The sequence below is a fragment of the Lepisosteus platostomus genome, chromosome 9 (assembly GCF_059453375.1).
Source record: "Lepisosteus platostomus isolate fLepPlt1 chromosome 9, fLepPlt1.hap1, whole genome shotgun sequence".
NCBI classification, from domain to species: domain Eukaryota; kingdom Metazoa; phylum Chordata; class Actinopteri; order Semionotiformes; family Lepisosteidae; genus Lepisosteus; species Lepisosteus platostomus.
Genome location: NC_142619.1, coordinates 50,092,081 through 50,116,195, shown reverse-complemented (window position 1 = coordinate 50,116,195; position 24,115 = coordinate 50,092,081). Strand labels below are relative to the sequence as shown.

Below are 24,115 nucleotides of genomic sequence, written 5' to 3'. Positions count from 1 at the left end.
GGTTGGGAGACAAGTTGCAGTTAAACAAGCAACATTTATTAGGATCTAAGGAGCAGAGCACAGCTTGTTAGGATCTGTGAAAGGACAGTGTGAGTCAGCTGAAGTGCACTCTAGAGAAAAAGGGTTATTGGACATACACTCACCGTAAAAACCTTCAAAAAGGTTTACTTGAAGGTTTGCTGATTTCCAACATTTGCTGGGTGGCTGAAGCTGTTTCTCCACTCCCCTAATAGTGTTCAAAACAAAATGTTGTACTTTCACTCCCACATATCATTGCAGTAAATGGGGTAAAAAGGTGAAAACAAAATAATATGAAATAATAAGACGACAAGACCAATATTTTAAGTTGTTATATTGATTTTTATTTATTTCTTTAAAATTCATGGCATAAATACTGTACATACAGTATAGTACTGCAAATGTATCACACATTTCAAACAAAAGATTCATACATGAGTGTTAATTGTGCTACAGAGCAAATCTAATTCTTAATTTGAATATAACGTCTGAGTTTGAGTTTGTTCTTATCCTCATTTGCTTAATCCCATTCTTAACCACAATTCAAATATTTTATCAGAGTCCCGGAGGAACACAAACATTGAGGAACCAGACCATCTTGCAAAGAAAACATTTTTACAGCAATCACTATAGTTTGAGGACTTCCTATATCACAAAAAGACCAATCAATTTTGGAAAGGCATATCTGGAAAAAGGGTATGTGTGAGTAATAGATAAACTACTAATGGTTACTAATGTAATTGGCTTTAAATGAAGAATACTGAATAATTTTGATTTCTTTCTGGGATTTTGTAAATGGCTTACTGTAGGATATCCATATACTTCCTCATTAAAGCATCACATACAAGCACAAATCTGGAATGTGTTAAGCAAAGCATGAGCGTCTGCTTTACAGCCCATCACACGGACACGGTCACATGTGTTTCCCTGCTGGTTTGAGCTGCCGTCAGTTTCTGCAGTCCGAAGTGGAAACTGAAGACTTTTCCAGCACTAATGCAGCCATTTGCACCACCTAGAAAAAGCGAGATTAAAAATTGATACCTGACTTTCAGCATCACAATTAAGTATTTTGTAACCCATACCCCCTTATCATTCACAAATATTTTGCAAACATGGTAATAAGTGATCCTAGACTTACAGTGTGCTCACTAACCCTTCCACCCCACTCCAAAACCAAACCACAGAACGAAATGATCTTATGAGCAGAATTCAGTCTGGAAACCACTGAGGTGTCTGCCTACTGTACATAGACCCAATCTAATATCTCACATGAAGACCTTTCTCTTTCAGAAACAGGATCTAAAACAAAGGATATAGCAAGGGGGGTTTAGTACCTTTATATTTAAAAACATATACCTGGAGAACGTGAATTCAAGTGTGAAAATACAGAGACACACAGAGTAATCATCTCTGTCCCTGCTATATATTAAATGAATTCAAAGATCCACTGCACTTACTGTATGGAAAGTAGTAGACCTTTATGTGGAAAAGCTGATATAGGACTTCCATCATCATTTCTTAACTCCCCGAAAAACAACAGCTTGGTACATACCACTCGTTTTTTAATAATTATCATAATGCATTTCTTTAATCCAGTCTCATATTGCCTTCTAATTAATAAAATGGCCTGTGAATCTCAATTCGCCAGAATATCTTAACATCACAAACAACCTGAAAAAGGCTCCACAGATGAAATGTGTATACGCTGGAGTTTGGGGAAAAAAAAAAATTGAAAAATACCTTTGCAACCGACATCTGTAATTCTGTAACTATCAATGCCTTCCCCCATTAATAATTACTTACACAGGATCCTATCTGGAGATATTGTTTTCAGAGGTGACCGCAATACTACAGTATATAACCCCCCTACATACATGAAATGTTAAACATTAAAAGTTTAGCAAAAGTTAGCATAGTAAGAGCTCTGCTTATCTATTCAAATTTTCTCTAAAATCAGTAATTATTCCACACTTGCAGCTGTATTTTCTCATTTTCCTTTATAGCGTGGTATTAACCTCAAAGTGCTTATTTGCAGCTCCACACCCCAATATCTCTAGAATGATGTTCTGGATTCAGCAATAAAGTTCAATTTAGTAATGGTTGTTCTGTTGTTTTCCTGAAAAAGACTGATATTGCATAAATGTATAAAGGAGCGTATTCTTTTTTTAATTTTTCAAATATGGGAACTCTAACTTTCATCCATCCATTTTCTAACTGTCTTATCCAATACAGGATTGCAGAAGAGCCAGAGCCTATCCGGGTAAGCAACGGGGACAAAGCAGGATAGAGCCCTGACAGGACACCAGTCAATCACAGGGCACACGGAGACAGACACGCACACACTCACACCAGGGCCAGTTTTTCCAGAAGCCAATTAACCAACCAGTATGTGTTCGGACTGTGGGAGGAAACCAGAGCACCTGGGGGAAACTCACTCAAATACAGGGCCTCAGTGCTGTGAGGTACAGTAGCAATGCTAAACACTGTGCCAGCGTGCTGCCTGAGCCCCAGCATAAGGAACATTACAATGAAGAGATTGGGGCGGAGAGCTGCATTAGTATGCACTGGCTGCAAAGGAACAAGTAAAGATTAATTCCACTCCTGAAAAATACAAAGAAAAAACACAGCGTTTTGGCTTCTGAGCCTTCTGTAGGTGAGAACAAGGCTAACACCTGAACAACACCCAAAACATTGTGCTTTTTTCCTCCTACTTTTTGGCATGGAAAACATTATGTTACACATTTTGCTAATGAAACAGAGCAACGTTTAATTTCTTCATCGTGCTTCTGCTCCCTGAATTCAACACATTTTTGGGAAAGCAGTAAATCTAAGCTAATGTGTTTATGACTGGGTAAGGCCTGTCTCAGCGAGCGTAATTTCGTTCAGCCTGATTAGCAAGTCTTAAAAAACCTCATACTAAAGAATTATTTATGAGAGGTAAAAAAATGCCATGCACAGCAGTTTACTGTTCATCTGCATATCAGAAGAAAAAAAGGAGGACTGGAGGGGACATTTCTATACAAATTTCAGAAACAAAGCATTATCTGCTGTCTGACTGGAAATCTACAATACCACATTTGAGGAGGGGTAGACATTTTGTGAGGAATACTGTGCTCACCTGCCCCGGCTCTGGAAATTTGCCCTTACCTTGGCAGATTTACACTTCCATTAGCAGCAGCTAATAGATGCAGAGAAGAGATAGTCACATCCAATTTTCTAAGAAAAGAAGTCGAATAGCATTTACTGAATTAAATTGATTTGTTTATCACACTAAGCAGAGCTAATTAATAATCCCTGAAAAGTTTAGTTTAAAAAAGAAATCGTTCAGTGTATGGTACTGTCTTGCCTTTCATCTAATCTGTATTGTTTTAAAAATATACTTCTAGTGACTCGTTGCCTTACCTGACCTAGGTTTAGGACTAAATTAGATCTATAGAATATACCTGTATGTTCTATGGTTTTGATTTTGTTTATTATAATATATGTTTATTATTATATTATAATTATACATTATTTATATAATTTTATAATAATAATAATAATAATAAGAAGAAGAAAATAATTATTATTAATAATAACATCTGTTTTTACTTTTTTACTCTTTTATTTTATGAAGACGACTAACTTCAAGGTCAGTATCCGAAACAGTCAAAAGCTATGGTAGCAATTAAAACAACTTTATGGCTTGCCCTTGTTTCAGACAGTGCAAAGTGAAAAAAGGCTTCCTTTATAGTACATTCCCAGGAAATATGTGAAAAGCACCTGGAAGCTGTTTTTCAAAACTGAGAGCTAAGCCAAATATCTGAATTTTGATTGATGTGCTTAAGTTTCCTGCCTCTGCAATGACTGTTGAAAGCACCTTATTCATACCTAGATCGAGGCAATACCGGTTGTTTCATAAGCGACGTTGTGCAAAACCTCATTTGCACTGTACAACATCTGTCAAAAGGCTACATCTTTTCAAAAAGAAAAAAGTACATTGATAGACTTTTTATGTAGTAATATGTGCAATCATACCACTTGCTGGACTTGTGTGTAAAGGTGAATTACAGAATTCATTTGTAAAACTGAAATGGACAAATCCCAACTTCTACCAATCATTGTCTCAAAGGCATAAATATGGGACACCAGACTTTCCTTCTCAGAGTTTTTGGTTTTGCTTAAACCCCTACTCTAACCTAATTTCTCTCACAAATGCAAGAACCCTTTGGTTTCTGATAGGTTTGTCCGCAAGGCCAGATTGTCACCTCTTAAGTCAAGCGTTAAAGCAAAACATACAGTATTTAATCTTCATTCAAAGGGCACAAACACATTGCTTGTTTGGTGTAGCTGTTATCCCATTAAATTAAAAAAAGCAAAATAATGAAAGGGTTTTTGCAAAGAATATAAAACAACCTCAACATAATGCAGCTTCAGTAACCTACTGTATATACAGTATATAAGGTGAGTGAGTGTATCCCATATACAGTATATGATATCCGTACAATTTTGAGGCTGATTCAACACTGCATTTAGCTTTGAATCAGCTACAGTATGTGACATTGTCAATAATTTAAAAAATAAGAAGCATTTAATTCTAGCAGATATTAACTCATCTGATCTGGCCTTTTAAATGTAAACTTTTTTCAGGGGGAAAAATGTCTACGCAACACAAGCTACGGTGCCTTGCAAAAGTGTCTATCTCCTTCCAACGTTCTTCCATTTTTTTTAATTACTAATTAGGTCTACACATTTCTCAAGTGAATATCTTTAATCAAAACTCAAACTGAAAACTTTGATGGGTAATGCAGTTGTGTGTTGGCAAGCACTGCCATAAAAAAAAACAAATTTTATGCACAACGAAACTATATTTTGGAATACGACAACATAGGACATTATGGGAAGGGGGTGAGATTCTTCTGCTTGTGATAAACGTGTGCAGTTCTTGGTTAACTCCAGCTGTTTCTAATTTTTTTATGGCACTATTTTACAGCTTTTACACTTCAGTCCTGGTTCATACTTTTGTGAAATTAGAAGCCACATTAAAACTTAACAAGACACAGTATAAAACACAGGTCCCAGAGGACTGAAATCTGTGAATGGACTGCTGTGCTAAACTGGAAAGGTAGTTACTGTACACCAGCACATTCCAGTAAATAATGTCTTCAAGTGATTCAAAACCTTACTTTCATGCTTAGTTCACAATTTAACATACCAAGAAACGCTTCCAGGTGTGGGAATAATATTTTTTTTTAACTAAAAATCTCTGTTGCTGAAGGAAATGGATTTTAGGAAAATATATTTTTTGAAGCATGGGAAAACTAGCATTTTCACCTCTGCAAAATTAAAGACCAAGAAACAAAAATAAAGTCAATTTATTTTTACTGAAACATGCTTTTGAAATCTGATCTACTATACATACACTTCATGTTTAAAATTGTAATTTAAAAATGACAGCAGAAATAATGAGAGAAAATGATAAGAGATGAGACTTAAGAACTCATTGCAAAACATTTTTCCTCAACACAATTCCCTCCTATATTTTAAGTATGACTATGAACATATATTTCTTATTTTCTTATGTAATGTAACTCAAAAAGAACAAATGAGAATTTTGACTTAGTGCTACAGTATGTATTTTATTTTATAACAACACTAAAAAGCAATATACAGTACCATTTAGCCAGCACCTGAAGAAAATATCCGCCACAGTGCAATAACTTGTTTGCCTGTGGGCAGGCTAAGATTACTTGTTAGACTTCACATCTTTCTTTTAAAATGAAAAAAAAAATATGACACCAAACAAAGTTTTGCACCTCAGCTCCCTCATGATTTAAAACGAAATCATGAAACACAAATCTGCAAACTCCTCTTTCACTGAATTTGCACTCTTGCCTGGGAGAAAGGCTGCTGAACAAGATGTATTAGCAAACAGAAAGGCTCTGTTCACTCGGGGTTCTCATAAAAAAAATGGGCTTAGAAATGAAAATCAAGGTGGAATGTTCATGTACTTTGGGAAGTATTTAAAGGCAGAACATGGCTAGGTTTCAATATTGTGTACCTTCCTGTGTGAGGCCTGCAAAGCAATTGATTCCACAGGAATGTTTTTTCAAATATAGAACATAAACTATTCGGGTTTAACTGGACAGTTAAGTTCTTGGTTCATTCAAAATCATTCCTTCTGATAAAATGAGAGTATCAGATTACAATTTTTGAAAAGAGGGGATTTGGAAATACAGTACTGTTGAATTAGATAGCACTGCAAACTTTACTGCAGAAAAAGACTTTGAACAGTAGTTCCCCTATTAGACAGAAAGTACAATGTTTTTTTTTCTGGGGGGGTGGGGTGGGGGTGGTGGAGAATGGACAGACTGGATTTATGACAGAAACAGAAGGTACAGAATGAGGACATGTGGAAAATTATAAGACACAGTAAGCTCAGGAGAAAGTGGCATGTGCAGAAAATGAATCCTGAATACCAGGTAGAAAGGTCAGGGGAAGAAATATGACATGAGAAGCAAAGGGTGGGTGGATGTGAAGCAAGGAAATGCAAAAGGTCAAGGGGCATTCAGCAGGCAGGCTTATGGCACAAAAAACCCATGAGAGGCCTAGAGCAGGAAACACTCCAAACACCCTGTTTTTGAAGAATATCAAGTGTCTGAATTTCAACAACTTTTTTAAAGTATAGAAAGGGAGAAAAAAAACAGGCCCATTTGCACCCCTTTAAAAAGGTGACAATAGATTTCAGGTAAAAAAAAACAAGTTACGACAGCAGGCAAATTTCAAAACGGCACACAAGAACCCAATCAAATGAACATGTTTCCACTAGATTCTGCAAGGAGCGAGAATGCAACACGGCAGGTTTGCTGATCTCCAACTGCAGTACGTTCAACAAGAGACTTGCAAAGTTAGAAGGAAATCATCTCCAAAAAAGTCAATACACAGAGCTGAAGTTCTGTCAGATTTCACGAGTGCCTGGAAGTACAGTATCGACTGAATACAGGTTTTGGGTAGACCTAAAACAAACCTGTGGTGTTTCTGTATTGATGGCTGCAGAATGCAGTAATATGATTCACTACACACTGTGCATAGCTACTGTGAAAATAGACACAACAAACTGCACCTGATATCATACAGTATTGACAGACAGCATCACCACACGTCCAAAGGTTTTGAATAACGATCATCATTTTCTTTAAGGAGGTGTTTTAAACAGTGAGTTTAAATGGGAAAATGCTCGATATGCAGCACTCTTCATGTAAAGAAATGTTTCCTGAACCATTCTAAATGAATCTGCTTTCTGCTTTCTCTTACGACCCAGGGTCTTTGTTACACTGCTGAGTGTGAAACAGTCCTCATTGACCAAACCAGCATTAATTCTTTTTGCTCAGCCTTGAACTTTGAACTTTTTCTAAGGCTAAGGATATTTATGTTATGATATTGAAAACTGAATACAATCTTCCAATTGACTAGTTACTAAAGTGCTGTAAAGGTTTAACACAATCTTCCTGGATATACATTTTACTACTGTATATGCCCAAGCATTTGATTTGTTTTATTATTATATCTTCACATTATCTTAATGAGGATATAGAAGAATCTGCATGAACACCCAGATCTTCTCATGCGTAGGTTCCTGCAGCTCAGAATTCCCCATGACCCTTGTGGGTCACCTTGCACGTGACAATATTAATGTAGTTTGCCAAGTGTCTGCTCAATCCATGATTTCATCAAAGTCTTTTTGTCGTTCCTGTTTGCCAGTCCCCTTATTATCTGTAGAATTAACTTTAATCTTATCTGTATCAGAATCTGACTTGTTGACATACAGTAGATGAGAAAGAATGGCATTTAAAACAGATCCCTGTGGCACAGCACAGGTTCCACCTGTCTAATTAACGTATGCTGTTGACTGTTGATTGACCAGTTCCTGATTCATGTCCATTTATTACCTTGGATAACTATGACATCCGTTGCTCATCAACCATTGTTCATTTCTCAGTCCATTCTCTTACCATCTCCACATGCACATTCTGCTTAATCAATATGCAAGTCTCTGGTTGTTATAGAATTAGGAAAATAATTCATTATGTTGCTTTTATAAGGACATCTTACTTGATCTCCCATTTCTATGAGAATCGTGGTTCTAAAGTTCATTTTTCTTCTCAGTAATTTACCTTAATTTTTTCTATCAATATTAAACTAATAAAGCTTATATAAGTTTAGGACAATGCATCTGTGGTAAATTACACAATATTCTTGATGCCTTTTTCCATACATGATATTGGTTTTTGCAGTGCAGTTTTGTTAAAATTCAATTTACAGTAAGAAAATGTTTTGACCTTTAATATACTGTATATGCCATATTTTACATAGTTTATGCAGAATGGCCATTTACTTTTGTCTATGACATTTAAAAAGATTGGAAAGTCAGCCACTAAACTTTGACCTTTAGGAAAAGTGGAAATTCAGACATTTAACTGAGCTGACGAAAAGATTGATGTTTATTTCCACAATATAATGCCTACAAACGATACAGAAGTTCAGAATCCCTTTGAGTCTGTACAGTTTGTACAAAAATAAACACTCCAGCATCCCACTGCAACAGTTACTAAGCTCAAATAATGGAATTTCTAATAAAAACACATTTCACACTAACACAAGCCTGTTCTTGCTGTGAGAACTAATAAAAAACTAAGGTGATAATTTGGAGTCTATATTTAGTCATTTCTTACATATTTTGAAAGAAATGTGTTAGTGTGGTCAACCAAATGAAATAAACCATGATATTATTTTATTAAGACATACAGTAAAGTGCTTTTTTAATTACTTCATAAAATGTGTAACTCCCATGTCATAGTGCTAACAAAATGACTATTAACTATTTTGCATTTATGGCAATATTTTTAACTATGCATTTAATTATTATTGTTATTTATAATATTATTAACACGATCATTTTATACACTTAATAATTAATGATATTATACTTATTATATTCTGAATATATGCTCAAATTGGAAACATCAGTTTTACAAACTGACCTGTGACCCTCAGATTCACAATACATTTTTTTCTGTTAAAATGCCTTGTTACTTATACATACTGTAGTTCACATGACCAGTCTACTAAAGTTAAAAAAGAAAGCAGCCATGTTTTTCTGCATACCATGATTTCGCACTACTTACAAGCTATCTTCAAAACTAAGGGATAGTAACATAATTATTAGCTGATAAGCACTCTATAACGAGCTATAAATAACTACTAACTATATTAGCATTAGAACTTTTTAATTCTATATACTGTGTATAATAAAGGGATTATTATAATACCATTCAGTACTTCAGTCAAATTCTGATGACTAAATGAGCTGATAAATATGAGGGTAAAGCATATTTAAAGCTTTGGCATTAATTTTCCTGGTTGAGGAAACGACAGTACTGGTCAGAGATCAGCAGGGTCACATCTCTCCTCACTTATGAGGGGACAAGCCAGGGCGAAAGTGCTGTAAAGGAGATGCTGGGGTGGAAAGAGGGGCTGACAGAAAAGATGTGCACATTGCCACCTGCAGCCGGGGGCCTAAGCACCTCCTGTAAGCCATAGGCAACTTCTAATGATGAAACAAACGGACAAATATAAAGGGACAGCGTTGGTCGTCACATACCCCCAAAAGGAACCCCAAAGCACCAACACAGATTTCAAACACTGAGCCGAGAGCAGAACAATTAAAAATGATAATATTTAATACCTTGAAAAAAACTCCACATACTGTATACCCTGTATACACCTCAGGACTACCATAAAGACTGCAGGAGCATTTATTGTTAATTCGTCTGAAAAAGCAGTATGAAATAATAATAGATTTTTTTTAGTTTGTTTCAGACCAGAATGGATTTTTTGTAACAAAGTTGAGAGAAATAACAAAGCAGGTTAGAACTTGGCCCAAATGTAAATTCTGCATTTAGAATTTTATTTAGTCATCATTTCACAACAATGTGCACTTGATTAGAAACAGACTTTAATGAAGTCAAATTAAAATACATACATATACAGTATGTTCACAACAAAAGTACTGTTGGTATTTCTATGTATTTATGAAAGGCTTTTTTACAGACAACTGCACCTCTTTTATGACCTAAAGAAAACACTGGATAAACAATTTAGCACAAGCACTGTCTTGCAGTGAGCAACTGATTCCTGTTCTGAATTAAAACAGTCTTTCAGACTAGAAATGAGCAATGTAGGAGAAATATGCCATTCATCACATATAATACAGAGTCAATTCCATAAATTTTCCGTCTTTCCTGACATACAGCTGTTCTGCATTATCTTAAAAGTGGACACCTACTTTCTTGTTTAAATAAGGTGAATTTATTTGGGGGTGATCCATTTAATGGTCTGATAACAGGCTTATATTTATTTCAGATTTTGTATTAATCATGCATGTTCATGAAAATGTACCTTTGCCTTATTGTATTAGAGATACTCTTACCTCTTCAGGCTTAGTTAAATCACTGAATGGGATTTTTTCTGGTCTTCTTTTGCCATAGTTCCATCTTTCCCAAAATTTAGTAAAAGAATGTTGTTCAATGGCTTCAGGAATCTTTCTGGGATCGATAGAGGAGAAATCCTCAGGGGGTATTGTATCTAAATACCTGGAATTACACAGTTCTTTCATCAGTAAAGTTCAGCTCAATTTTTCTTTTTGGTGGGGGGTTACACATATTGCTTCACTTTTAAAAATGATAATCTGGATTTAAAGGGTTTAGTTTCCTCAGAATAAAGATATAGCAAAGATGCATCAGCTGTAAAATGTGCTTCACAAATATGAATTGTATCGACAGAATACCTTATTGTGAAATTATCTCCAACGAAACAGATGGCAAATAGACCCAAATGAATTTAAAGGTAAAGGTATCTCGAGATATGGACGTGCCCTGCAGGGTTTTCATATTTATATCTGTACACTTATAAACTTTAAATCTATAAGGATGTTATGAGGAACCAAAACAGATCTTATCATTTGTTTTCCCTATGCCTTCTAATATAATGAGTATTTCCTGTTTTCGTTACTTAGGATATAAACTAAAATGTTTAATATATTTCCTCAGTTTTTTTTTCAGTTGCGCAGCATAAACATGTTGCTGTTAAATTATCTGAGAAAGACAGAAGTCAATTTGTTAAGATCCCGCTGTGTTTGTGGGCTAACTGGAATGCACAAAGACAAATGAGTGCACTATTAAATATTGTTATATATCTGAAAAAGGGAAAATCTATCTAAATCTAGATGATTTGAGCCTAGAAAACTGGTAGACAAATTTGTTTCATGTCAGCATTTAAATGCATGAAGAAGGAAGGATGAAAAAGATGACTCCTAACCATAGTACATCAAATTGCCACAATATTTGCCATATTTCAGAACATATTAACATGTGGTGCTCATGAAACTTTGTACACCACCTTCCAGTTGCGGAATTAGGAGACATTCTAACTGGTTCGTCTCAGCCAGCAAGGTGCCAGCACTGTAGGTTCAGGAGATTATCCCTTCGATTTTAAGATTTCTAATGATAAATAAACCATTTAGCACAACATTATAGTAGGGGTTATTGCCCTCTCAGAGCAATTTATCACCACAAGCTAAGCTTGTTGTGATAGAATACTGCTGTCTGCTGTAAAAATGGAGCAAAAACGTGTGCTGTTAGCGCACACCATGTATCAAGGACTGACCTACAGAAAGTGCCTATAATTTTAAGCTTAAGCTTAATTTTAAACTTAAACCCAACAAATCAGATGTGTTCTTTCGAAGGCGGAGTCTTGATTCTGGCCCATCTAGAGCATTTACAGTAGATCTCATCTACAAAGAAGCCAGATCCCGCAATCAATCTCAAAATCTCACCATGCCATTTCATGAAAGAAACCAATGTTTCAGCTTCAACAGCTGACTGGGTAGCTTGTGGTCAGAATCCATAAAAAGCTCTCTGATATTTCAGTCTTTGGTATAATGAGATTCAAACATTAAATGTTAATGCAGGTATAATTACCTGATTAAATTTGTTTGAAAGCCATATCTACAGCTACTGTATATTTGGAACTATAGTATAATTTGAGTTTTTCCTCCTGAACTGACCATGAAAGTCATTCTCACAGGAAGAAACCTTCAACCTTTGACATCCAGCAAAGGGTAACCCAAAGCTGATTCTTTAGCAAAATCATATGAAACATTTTTAATTAATCTTATACATCTGGAAATATAAAACTTTAAAAACCTTATAATAATGTTTGCTTTCATAATAAAATGCACTATGTAGTTATTAAAATAATGCCTATTATTTTTTCAGCCAGATATCTTATAAGTATGATTTGTCTTATTTTATTTTCATTCTCTTGCTTCTCATAATTTCTATTTTTTTCTGTTATGAGTGAAGATAATAAAGCTCTTAGAGATTATGCCCATGTACAGTATGTACTGTATACACTACTCTTTCATCTTTTAACTCATGACTATAATAACATTTCGTACTAAATTACCATTTTTATGAACATGGATATGTTGTGAGAATCCATCTCCCTTACAAATTGCATTTTCTCTTCTTGCTCCCTACTTCGTCATTAATAAATTCCTCCCAGGTGGCACAGGTACTGATTTTGTGTAGAAAGTCAGTGTTCTATTGTCACATATAAGTACAACAGATTTCTGGATGGACATCGTTAACAGTTTACAGTGGTAATATACATTACCTGCAATATCTATCTATTTCCAGTCTCAGACTTTCTTCATATTCCTTTAGCTCTTCATGAAGATCACTGTAATCACAAAATATCAATACAGGTGTGAAAGAAGCACTGTTTCAGTAAGAGTTTCTTCTCTATATCATGATGCTGAAAATGTACATTTCGGGGTAAGGAATAATCATCATTAATGAGTGCATTACAAACCACAATAAAGTAAAATGTAAGCAGTAACTTGTAAAACCTCCAATTTACATCACAAAATGGACTAAATTTCCAGGTATGCGCAGTGCCATATTCTGCGATTCAGAACGAGGCAACAAAACATCAGGTGAGATGAAACAGTCCTTACATTGTAAACAAGCAGGCTTGGGAATACATCTCTTTTAATGCAATAGAAACATAGCTCTTGATTTCAGGACAGTTTTGCTGACAAACACTGCTTATTTGTTAAGTCTGCCTGCAGATCCTGTTGGAACATTTCTGTGGTGAAATGTCTGCTGCACAGCCTGTACTTATTCACTCGAACATTACAGTACATTAGTCATTACAGTGACTAGTGAGCAGGAAGGGCTACATCACGTCACAATTCATGGGAACTCTCACTCTCACCCGTAGCGAGACCAGGGGTTTGTGACAACATGGCAACGGATTATAAAGCCATTATGCAGCATTCAAATAAAGCACTACCAATTTAAGGAAACGAAGCCCCGACAATGCTTTCAAAGTCTCTCCTGTACTCTACACTGTAATTTATTAAGTAACACAGTCGTAGAGCTCATTCAGAAAGGCAGTTAAGCTGCAATCAAGCAGAAACGTTCAAAGGAGGGCCGGACATTCAAAATAATTTGTTTGGAAAAGGTGGGATATCATTAGATAAGAAAGCATCAAAGTGTTATTATCATATGAAAAAAGGTTGTAATGCAGCTGCAGAAGATGGAAAGATCAATTCATCAACAGTTTATCAGAAACAAGCTCTACTCACAGGGCCCTGCTATGCAGATAATGAATGGTGCTTTCTACCTCCTGCCTCATCCTCTGCAGTTTGTCACAACAGGCAGCCCTTGCAGCCTCTACAAGCTCTTCCTTAGTCTGTCCTTCTGTAGTATGCTGCAGTACCGTCCATGGCCTGTGCTGCTGAGCCTTCCGAAGATATATGTTGTCTAAGATATGCACAGAAGTCCTTTCTTTTATCATGGAGGTATAGTGGTTGTCCTTTGCTATCGGATTACCCTTAAAAACAACAAGAATACTTTTTGTTAAGTATTCGGCAGGTTTGCAAGTAGACAGCCTACTAAGGTTTAAATTCTACACATAGTATAACATGTAATGGATAAGTCTCTGGACTCAAGGCCTGCTGCAGGCACATACTGTAGTGCTGTTGTACCTTGAGTGAGGTACCCTGAGTGCTCCAGTCCACCCAGCTGTATGAATGGATACCAGTGATTACCAGGGTAGGATCTGCAATAGAATGGCTACTGTTCTTTATCTGGTATCACAGAACAGCTTCTCTTACCTTCATTTTCAATTGTTTGAGCCTGAACAAGCCACTCAGAATTTGTGTAGTCTCAGAAAGCAAGCAAATTGCATTTTTGGAGACATCTAGCAAGCACAGGTTGAGGGAACTGGAGAGAGGAAGGAGACTTCTGATCTGGTTATTCTGAACGTATAGTTCCTGTAGTTGAAGAAGGTTCTGAATGCCTTCTAAGGAGTCCAACTGGAAACATAAAAATAGAATTAGAAAACCCTGCATTATATGTTAACAATTAAATTGCAGCAGACTATCTCCTCTACCCTATTTATTCAGAGTTCACTTTTGGGGATTAAATTACCTTCGGCTTCTCTAGAATGAGGCAATAAATAATGATTCCCTGCTGTTTAAACAGTTTACAGCTATTTAAATGTACTTATGAATTTTACAAGCTTTGCATATATTTATCTCATTCAAACATTCGGTACTGGGTTCCTGAGAAACCTAGGAACATACAGTATAATGAACTCTGAAGTCCATACAGTATCGCCAGTTCATCAGGTGGCTGTGATTCCACAAGACCGAGCACCACTGGGATTGGGTGGACATGCGTCAGTCAGGGTATAGTTTTAAACAACCATCTTTTACTTTTCTTGTCATGTCACAGCTTTCTACACAACAATATCCACTGCGAACTGACTACAACCTGTGCATTTACAGTACTGAGGTGAGAGCTTCGTTTCTTCTCTATAGGATGAAATGCATGAATAGGATGCATTTTGCTTCAAGAGGTGAGGGGGTTTGAAATAATCAGGATTGTTGTGGAAGCTGTCTTGGTTCAGAAAAAGGGCTGGATGAGATTCTTGTTTAGATCAGCTAATAGCAACATAACAAGCTTGTCATCTTTCATACTCTTTTTCATGGTGCTGGCTCCACTATAGGTGCTGCTGGACTTGCAGTGCTCAAAACTGTGAGATGCAAATGGCTCTGACAAGCGTGTATTTCACACTAAAGCAAGCTTTACACTCACACTACCCCACCCTCACCACAAACCAATAAAAGGGTCATGGGGAACCGTGGGGAGTTAATTAATTGAGTAGGAATAAGAGTTAATTTATAATTAGTAATTAAAAAATTGGAAAGGCATAAAACAAAATACAATGGATGATTTTTTTTTCTGAAAATCAAACAAGAAATCTGCAGTACACAGAATGCAGTAACATGTCCCCCATATACTGTAAGTTTTTAATTAAACATCATTTTGTATATTGAAACTTATAATAAAATGTGCATTGAACAATCAGTACCTTTATTATTCACATAACAAAATCAATACTCATTTACAGCCTTCATTCTGCTTTCCCCAATATAGTACAATGTTTGCAATATCAAATAGAAAAGAGTTGTCATTAAACTCAATATCATTTTATATAAAAAGTTAAACAGCACAAAAGAAACCCCAATCATCAGGCAATTTATTTTCCACTCAGGAAACAGAGACATACTGAGACGTACAGTAAGTCAGTCTGTTTTTAATTGAGAAAACAAAAAAGGTATTTAGATTAATTGCTATGGTTACCAGTGCTACTTAGTTAATGGAAGAGTGATCTTGATTTCTCAAAGGTTTACATAATTCCAATTTAGCTACTTTTTTGACAGTTATCATTAACACAACTATAACCTCGTGAAAAACAGAGATTGCTCATGAAATCTCAGAATACATAATAAATACATTGTATATTTAAAGCGCTCTTTCCTCTTCAGTGATTGAGGATTAAGTCAAAAGACTGTCAACACTGCAAATTCAAAATGATTTTTGTTTCAATTTTGAAAAACAAAAAACTGGATTAGAAACAACCAAATAAAACAACAGTAAGTTATTCATGCAGTACCTTGTTAGAATTGATGTGCACCTCCATCAGATTACTGAGCACAGGCATGGCTGTAAGAGTTCGTATCTGATTGTGTGAGACATTTAGAGTTGTTAGCTTCTTGCAGTACTGTAGGCCCCTCACATTGGTAAGGATATTATAACTGAGGTTTAGCACTACCAAGTGAGGAAGCACATTCACTCCAGGAATGCTACAAATTAATAAAAATGATGTAGTTCAGTATTGATCCTGGAAGCCACTACCAGAAAAACAATAAAAAACCTACCATTCATGAAAAATAATTCATCAATCCTTATTAATAATGACCTTTTACTTTTCTGTATTGTCTTCAATATCGTAGAGCAATACATACATAATTCAGCTGAAGTATTGATGGATTTGTCACTAAAGGCTTACATTGTCATAATTTTTTGTTAAAACTTTGGGGGAAACTGAAAATTACTTAAAAATTCCAAATCAATGTAGATATTGCAACTGCAATAAAAATACAACTGATCTTAAATTTCCTATGTGGCATTTTGCCAAAGATCTGTTTAATGTGATATTTTTTCATCATGAAAAGGAATGCACTGGAATCATCATAACATTTGTTCATATGTAAAATGTTTCCTCTCCAAAATCAAGCCCATGTCTACAGACTATTGCTGCATTAACAAACCTCCCCCCAAAAAAGACTGTATACACATTATTCAAGTGAACAAAGACACACTTTAATCTTATACAGTATATAATCTTGTATTTTGCAACTCTAAATCATACCTAATAATTCAAAACCAAGTGAACAATTCTGAATACTTAAACATATTAACCATTTCAGAGCACTGACGAAAGATGGAATATTAGGATGATAAATGAGACACAAACAACTGCATTAGGAATGCAATTTCAACACTACATTTCAAATGACTAAATTGAAGATGAAAGTGGAGAAAAAAGCCCACACAAGGCAATGACAATGTCATTGGAACAAACATCAAAGGGGAAAAATATTGTACAGCTCAAAATAAAATGCTAACAATAGTTAAAGATAAAAAGGTCAAAAACATCTGAAATAAAACAAGCTTCGAAAATGTCTTAATGGCTCTACTGGCTATAAAGATGGCACAGTGTGTCTGTAAAATGGACCACTGAAAAAGCAAAAGGTCTGTATAAAAAAGTATGAAATTCAATACAAACGAGGTGCTAATTACCAAAAGGAATCCAAATAAAAGCCAAAGTCAATATGGGATAATGTGGAGCCCACAGAGGAACTAGGACTTTATTGATTCCTCTTATTCGTAAATATTTTGCAGTTAAACAAAAAACACTGTAACCAGTACCTACCTTTTTAAGGCATTAAGAGATGCATTCAGTTCACAAAGATTCATAAAAGGAAACAGAGCTTCACTCTGCAAATCATCCAATTCGTTCAGGGAGACATCGAATTTAAGAATTCTGCCCAGCAATAGATGTAAAAAAAACAAAACAAAAATCAATTCATGTCATTTCTAAATTTTGGCTTATGTCTATCTGTGAATTCCCCAAAACAGAACTGGTCGTAAGTTCCAAAAGTACCAAAGCCACTCAGCTCAGGTCAGTAGGGTATGCAATGAGATGAGGAGTCCACTTGACTTGCTCATGGGGGAGGTCGTGGTATCCAATCAAACCTGACCGGCGCGTTTGGGAGGTGAAGGAGACCACAGCACCTGGCAACAACCACCAGGACCATGGGGAGAACATCAAAACTCCACACGTAGCTGTAGGGGCAATGGATTCGAACACTGGGGATTGTGAATGACCGCAATGCCACACCCCCGTATCACCCTCAACCCTGGTGGGTGATACTGTATGTAATGCATGTTAACCATAAGAAGCACGCTTTTATGAAAGGGAAACATATTGTTCCATAGTGCACTGGACATCAAAGCAACATGCAAGATGTCTCTGTATATGTCATTCAGGTTATGAGATAATATATGATTCTGCTTATGAATGAAAACAAGAACTTAAATATTTCCCTTATGGAAAGAACAGACATTGCGAACGGGCTATCTAAACCTTTTTTATTGTATAGATTTTCAATGGTATGGCCGCCCAAATCATTCATCATCAAGGCATTTCTAAAACATATGTAAATATTGTAGGTATCAGTCACAACACGGCTACATTTAGGACAGATTTCCAACCCCCCCCCCCCCCCCCCTAAACATACCCCCTTCCTCACCGACAGGAACCTGGGTGATAAATAGTGTGGGTTTAGCATTGACAGGGTGAAGAGAATGGAAGAGCTCCTTCAGTTCCAGAGTTGCATGCCATTAAAGCCTGCTAAGATTCCTACATCCTGCATTTAGCTACCAAAAAGAAGAAGAAACTGCACCACCTGGACAGTTCTTCTTTTGGGCAATCACTGCATCAGAAAGAGAACTCCAGCATGCTGGTGTCCGTGACCAATCGCATCAAGGTCATGTCCTGCCAAGATCTGTATGAAAGCTCATGTACAGCCATAAAACATGTTACTCATGTCACTTTCAGGATTTTGATCATCCCCAGAACATTCTGGGGATAGGGATCAGGGTAGTGATGTGTGCAAGCTCCTAGACATGATCCTGGCATGGAGGCAGTTGTTACTCAGTGGTCGTCAGGTACTCAGTTTGAGGCAGAAGTGTATTTCAGCAGTGTAACCTCAACTGAGCAGCCTGTTTTTATTATCCACTCTGCTCACCCCTTTAAGGAAGAGGCCCAGTACAGGTAAACTAAATATTGTATGTTCTGCCTCGTCAACCCTGGTGGGTTAGCCGTAGCAGGAGGGACCACCCTTAGTAAAAAAACACACAAAAAAACAGAATCCCAAAGAACCAACCAACCAAACTGCCATAAGGTTTAGGTTTAGGGTGCAGTAAGACGTCAACAGGCTGCCTTTCACTATAAATTAAATTGTAGAATGGATTCAATTTTCTATAAGTATTTTAGTGGGAGTCAAATCAAGAAACTTAGTTGAACTATATTCATTTTTATAATAGAGATGCTATTCATGTAATAGAGACCCTACCATGTGGTGTGAAATGTTAAAAATACCACCCCAAAAAGTTGTATTTTATTTGGAATTTCAAGCATTTTTTCTCTTTATAAATCAGTTGGAAGTGGGAAGAGATCTTAATGCCCAGCTAATGCTGCAGGAAAGGCATAAGAGCTGATTTTGACCAATGTCATTTTAGACCAGAATTTAAGGCTAAAGCGTATATAAAGTACACGTGTAGCACTCTGCATGGTCCAGTCCACTCACACTGTGAGTGGTCAATTCGAACAAGTCTTCAGATAGATATACCAGCCAGTTATGAAGTGTCTAGTCATATGAACTATGAATATCTGCCTACAGATATGAAAGGATGGCTCTGTAAAAGTGCCATAAACCCCATATAATATCTCATCTGTGGAAGCTGAAAATGATTTCATTACAAGGCTTCATCCCCAAGATTCCTGCAAAATTAAACTGCAGTACACCATGAAATTATTAAATCCTTGGCTCCTTGGTTCATCCTCGTCTCACAGAGGGGCTTTAAAAAACAAGCATTACAATTAAAATGAAGATGTGCAATATTCGGAATTGTGGGGCTCATAGTGGAAACGTAACATTTTTCCTCATATCACTTGCCTGCATCCCAGCTGACAGTACCACCAATGTGCTGGTTTCTTGAAAGTATTCACACCACTTGTATTGGGGGCTTGGTCAAAGTCTGTGCTCAGGAAGAGAATACCCATAGGTAATTGCCAATGCTTTTTATTTAAACATTAATTCATATAAAGTGCTATTTACCTTTCAGGGTTTCCTGTGACTGGCCACTGCTCTCTGTCAAAAAAAGAAGATTTAGCATATACCCATGTATGTGCCCAAAAGGAAAATGTCAAATTACTCCTGATTTTCTGCTGCTCTTCATGTCTGCTATGCAAGGGGAATGTGAATATTTTTATTTGTTGAGTGTATAACAATAGAAAAATACAAGGAATATAAAATGAGGAGAGACACGTGGGATTATGTAGTCGACAATACTGAAGATTTATTATCCCAGATTTTCCATTTTCATACTCTTTTAAGAATCCCTGGGAAGTAATGGAGTGGAAAGAGACTTCACAAGCCCTGGAACTGTTCAGACTCGTCTCTCAGGGATTTTAAGCACTGAATGCTCTGTTAATTTTTTTGTAAGCAAAAAAAAATATGATGAACTTGTGAAATGTCAAAAAAGAAGCCAGGGTGACAGAAGTCATTCTGAATTGAAAGGTGTTGCAGACTCAGTAGGTCACATGTCTGGTTATTTGGTGCATATTTGGTTATTTGGTCTGGGTATTTTTTCAATTGTGCTGGTTTGAGGGAGATGTCTGAGAGATGGTATATAGAGCCCTGTCTGTCAATAAACCTCACATACTGTATGACATAAGTGTATATAATTAATAATAATTGCTTACACTTATATAGTGCTTTTCTGGACACTCCACTCAAAGTGCTTTACAGGTAATGGGGATGCCCTCCACCACCACCAATGTGCAGCATCCACCTGGATGATGCAACAGCAGCCATAGTGCGTCAGAACGTTCACCACACCAGCTATCAGTGGGGAGGAGAGAAGAGTAATGAAGCCAATTCCTAGATGGGGATTATTAGAAGGCCATGATTGGTAAGGGCCAGTGGGAAATTGGTTACACCCCTACTCTTTTCGAGAAACTGGGATTTTTAATGACCACAGACAGTCAGGACCTTGGTTTCACATCTCATCCGAAGGACGACGGCTTTTTACAGTATAGTGTCACCCGTCACTACACTGGGGCATTAGGACCCACATGGACTGCAGAGTGCCCCCTGCTGGCCCCACTAACACCTCTTCCAGCAGCAACCTTAGTTTTTCCAAGGTGGTCTCCCATCCAGGTACTGACCAGGCTCACACCTGCTGAGCTTCAGTGGGTTGCCAGTTGTGAGTTGCAGGGTGATATGGCTGCTGGCATATGGCTATATGTCTCATCATTGTCTATTAGTATTTACCAGATGCAAAACTAAAACTTGAATTGGATGGATTACGTATTTGCAAAAACCATCAATGACATCATGAAAGGTCATATCTCATCTAAGAAATGCATGGTCCAATAGGGAATTAACATAGTTTCTATTATATTTTTTTTCAAGAAAATCTGAGAGTTGTATGGATCTTCCTCCAGATTTGAAAAATCATCCTGCCCAAATCACAAGTTTAACGCTTCTCCTCAATCTCAAATTTTGAACTCAGCAGTTCTGTCTGCCAAATGCCTCCTCCTTCTACCAGAGGGAAATTTATCATCAAGCAATGAGTTTGTATTTTGACACTGGGATGAAAGTTGGTGTCAATTGGTCCAATTTAAAAAGTTGGATTTTATTGGGAGGATCAATATTACTTTTTTATCACATTTAACAATTGTATTATAATGTTCTTGCATTTATGATTTCTATATTTTTCATTAGGTTCTCTATTCAGTACAAAGCATTTCTCATTGTAAATTACTTCAATGCAGTTGAAACCACTGTACATTACCTTGGTTCCGAGCCGAAGGCAAAATCGAACCTTATTCTTTTGAGACGAGACATCTTCATATCAATATTGAAGTGTGGTCCTTCTGTTTTTATATTCCACGTGAAAGGCAGCATTTCAATGACTGTCCCACGATCCTCAACATACTGACGGGCGAGCCTCTTTTCCATTTCTACTATACTGTGCCTGTCAACATTCAACACACACCTACTTAGAACAAAGTCACTTAAAACTTGCAAACAATAGTACACAGATTTTTGTCTTGTTTTCCAAGTTTTTTAGATATTGTGTACACAGTGTAGTGTTAGGTAGTTCTGATTCACACTTGCTGTACTTTCTCAGCTAGTAGGTAACGTCTCACACAGCACTGATGGGAAACTGTAAAATGTATTATTTTTTAAGTATTTTTTAAGTTTATATGAAAATGGCTGAAAGAATATTAGAAACCTTACAAACAAGAGGCATCTATTCAGTCTATATAGTTTTTGAGTATAAGTAGTTAATTTGTCCAAGGATCTTATCCATCAGTTTCTTCAATGGAACCAGAGTATTGGCCTCCACAACATGGCTGGATAGCTTGTTCTCCACAACCCTGTTCTCAGTTTTAAATGCACTTCCAAGTAGTTTCTATTTGTGATCACTGGTTCATATTTCTTTGTTCATTCTGAAGAAATCCACTGGATAGGCTTTTGTTAATGCCTTTGAGAATTTTGAATATTTGTCTTACAGCTGTACAATATGTTGCACAAATAGGACAACCAAATTGGACCTTAACCAGGGTTCTGCAGTTATTTTTAGACATTTTGGGCTCCGTTACCAAGCACAGGATGATTTTCGAAACAGTGAGATAAACAAGGTGTAATGGATGCTGTGTCCACGTGTCGTTTATGGTTGCTGATTGACATGACACAAGGTATTTGAAAGTGGAGGGAATAGGTGTTAAGGGGACTTTTGTGCAAAAGCATATTTTAACAAAACAAATGATTCTTGTTTAATACAGAGCCAACACTGAAAATAAGTTAAATTATATTCTATCTGAGTACAGAGCAGATGTCCTGCCAGACATTATAGAAAGGTTTGAGCAGTATGGTGATGCTGACAAGTCTAGTTTGAACATTTTCAGTAACTTCTGCTGTAGTTTAGATTTGACTGATGGATTAACACACTGGTGACATGTCACACTTTCCTTGAGGAACGAGACAACGTCTACTCCAAGAATTTTGTCCAGGCCTCTTCTAACCTCCATCTGAATTCTGTTGTGTTGTGCTCCCTTGTTTGAATACTCCTCAACTACTCTACTAATGATGAAACTTGCCCTGCTTGTACAGGTCCAATTGTTCCAGGAGAACCCTGAACGCTCCATGAGCCTAAACATTAACTCCAAAACCACACGTTAAATCACTATATTTCCTCTTGCTTTCCTGGTGCAGAAAAGATTGACTGAATGATTGTGGATCAACAATGGCTTGACTGCACTATACAGGTTAAGAATGACTTGATTTGGCTGTTCAGAGTTACCATGATCTAACGGTATACTGTAGATTAACAGTGATTGTGCAGAACAGCAATAGATTAGTATGGGAAATAAAAAACACTATTCAGACAACTGACATTACTGATGATTTTGTTCAGCTGTGTTAAAAACGTGCTAAACAATTAATGGAATTAATAACTCAATCAAAGTGTAACGGAAACACTTTGGAGTTATTTTAAGAGTTTCATTAGCTATTTATTCATTGACACAAATATTTCAGTGATTAAAAACATATAGCACTGCTGGATTTCAAAAGAATCAACGTAATATCTTGTACTTTTAAAATTAAGTTGGGCTAGTACGTTTCTGAAGGAAGACATAATATGTAGACAATTTCCATTGTAGAAAACCTTAATAATGTTAGCCCATCCTTGCTCTTTTGATAAATTTGCTCATTAAAATACTGTGATCATGTAAATATTGCCTTCTTGGGTTAACGTGCACTTTAAAATAAAAAGGATACATAACACATTAAGTGATACTGTACTGTACTGATCTCTGTTTATTCTGTGTTTTTCCCTTAGGGCAAATGCTTTTTGGCATTCATCGGATTTACAGTTGACAATATGAAGTTTCTAGTAATTCATAGTTTAGTCAAGGTCAACAGAAACCTACTGACAAAGAAGTAGGCGTCTTTTAATTTAAAACCATTTTACCTGTCTTGGAGATCATGAACGTAGCCCCAGGCTTATTTTTCTATGCTTGTTATCTAGGGAACCTAGTTGCTACAACAGAAATCTCTTTATTTCTCCACTCAGCCAATGAACAGCACTGCGTATTTGCTACCCTGTGTAAAGTAATTTGCACGATGTTTGAAAAAGACTACACTTCCCTGAGTGCTCACTAGCAGGCGGAGTCATATTTCGAACAAAGAGGGCGCTTACTGACGTTGCTAGGATTTGTAGTTTATATTTTACGGGCAGCGTTTCTGAAATGGTACAAAAACATACAATCCCCACTGCTC

At 36.5% G+C, this 24,115-nt stretch overlaps 1 protein-coding gene across 2 annotated transcripts; it reads right to left on the bottom strand.

Moving 5' to 3' along the window:
- Positions 1 to 339: 339 nt before the first annotated feature.
- On the bottom strand, positions 340 to 23,933 carry LOC148655163 (uncharacterized). 2 transcript variants are annotated; one of them, XM_088645414.1, is made up of 11 exons: positions 23,808 to 23,933; positions 21,621 to 21,803; positions 19,880 to 19,912; positions 17,410 to 17,520; positions 16,087 to 16,276; positions 14,240 to 14,440; positions 13,709 to 13,956; positions 12,733 to 12,798; positions 10,487 to 10,649; positions 3,166 to 3,234; positions 340 to 1,030 (listed from the first exon to the last, which is right to left on the bottom strand). In XM_088645414.1, the coding sequence occupies exons 2-10, from the start codon at positions 21,785 to 21,787 to the stop codon at positions 3,187 to 3,189; spliced, it is 1,227 nt and encodes a 408-aa protein (XP_088501540.1). In that variant the 5' UTR covers positions 21,788 to 21,803; positions 23,808 to 23,933; the 3' UTR covers positions 340 to 1,030; positions 3,166 to 3,186. The 2 variants fall into 2 exon arrangements, with proteins under 2 accessions (XP_088501540.1, XP_088501539.1); XM_088645413.1 differs by lacking the exon at positions 3,166 to 3,234.
- Between the last annotated feature and the right edge of the window lie 182 nt (positions 23,934 to 24,115).

What these genes read in the sequence shown, in the direction of transcription:
- LOC148655163 (XM_088645413.1), bottom strand. Translation starts at nt 21,787, where the DNA reads ATGGAAAAGAGGCTCGCCCGTCAGTATGTTGAGGATCGTGGGACAGTC. An exon ending in GTCACAGGAAACCCTGAAAG is followed by an intron (nt 17,521 to 19,879) that starts GTAAATAGCACT and finishes ATTGCTGGGCAG; the next exon opens with AATTCTTAAATTCGATGTCT. An exon ending in GAAATAGATAGATATTGCAG is followed by an intron (nt 10,650 to 12,732) that starts GTAATGTATATT and finishes GTGTAATTCCAG; the next exon opens with GTATTTAGATACAATACCCC.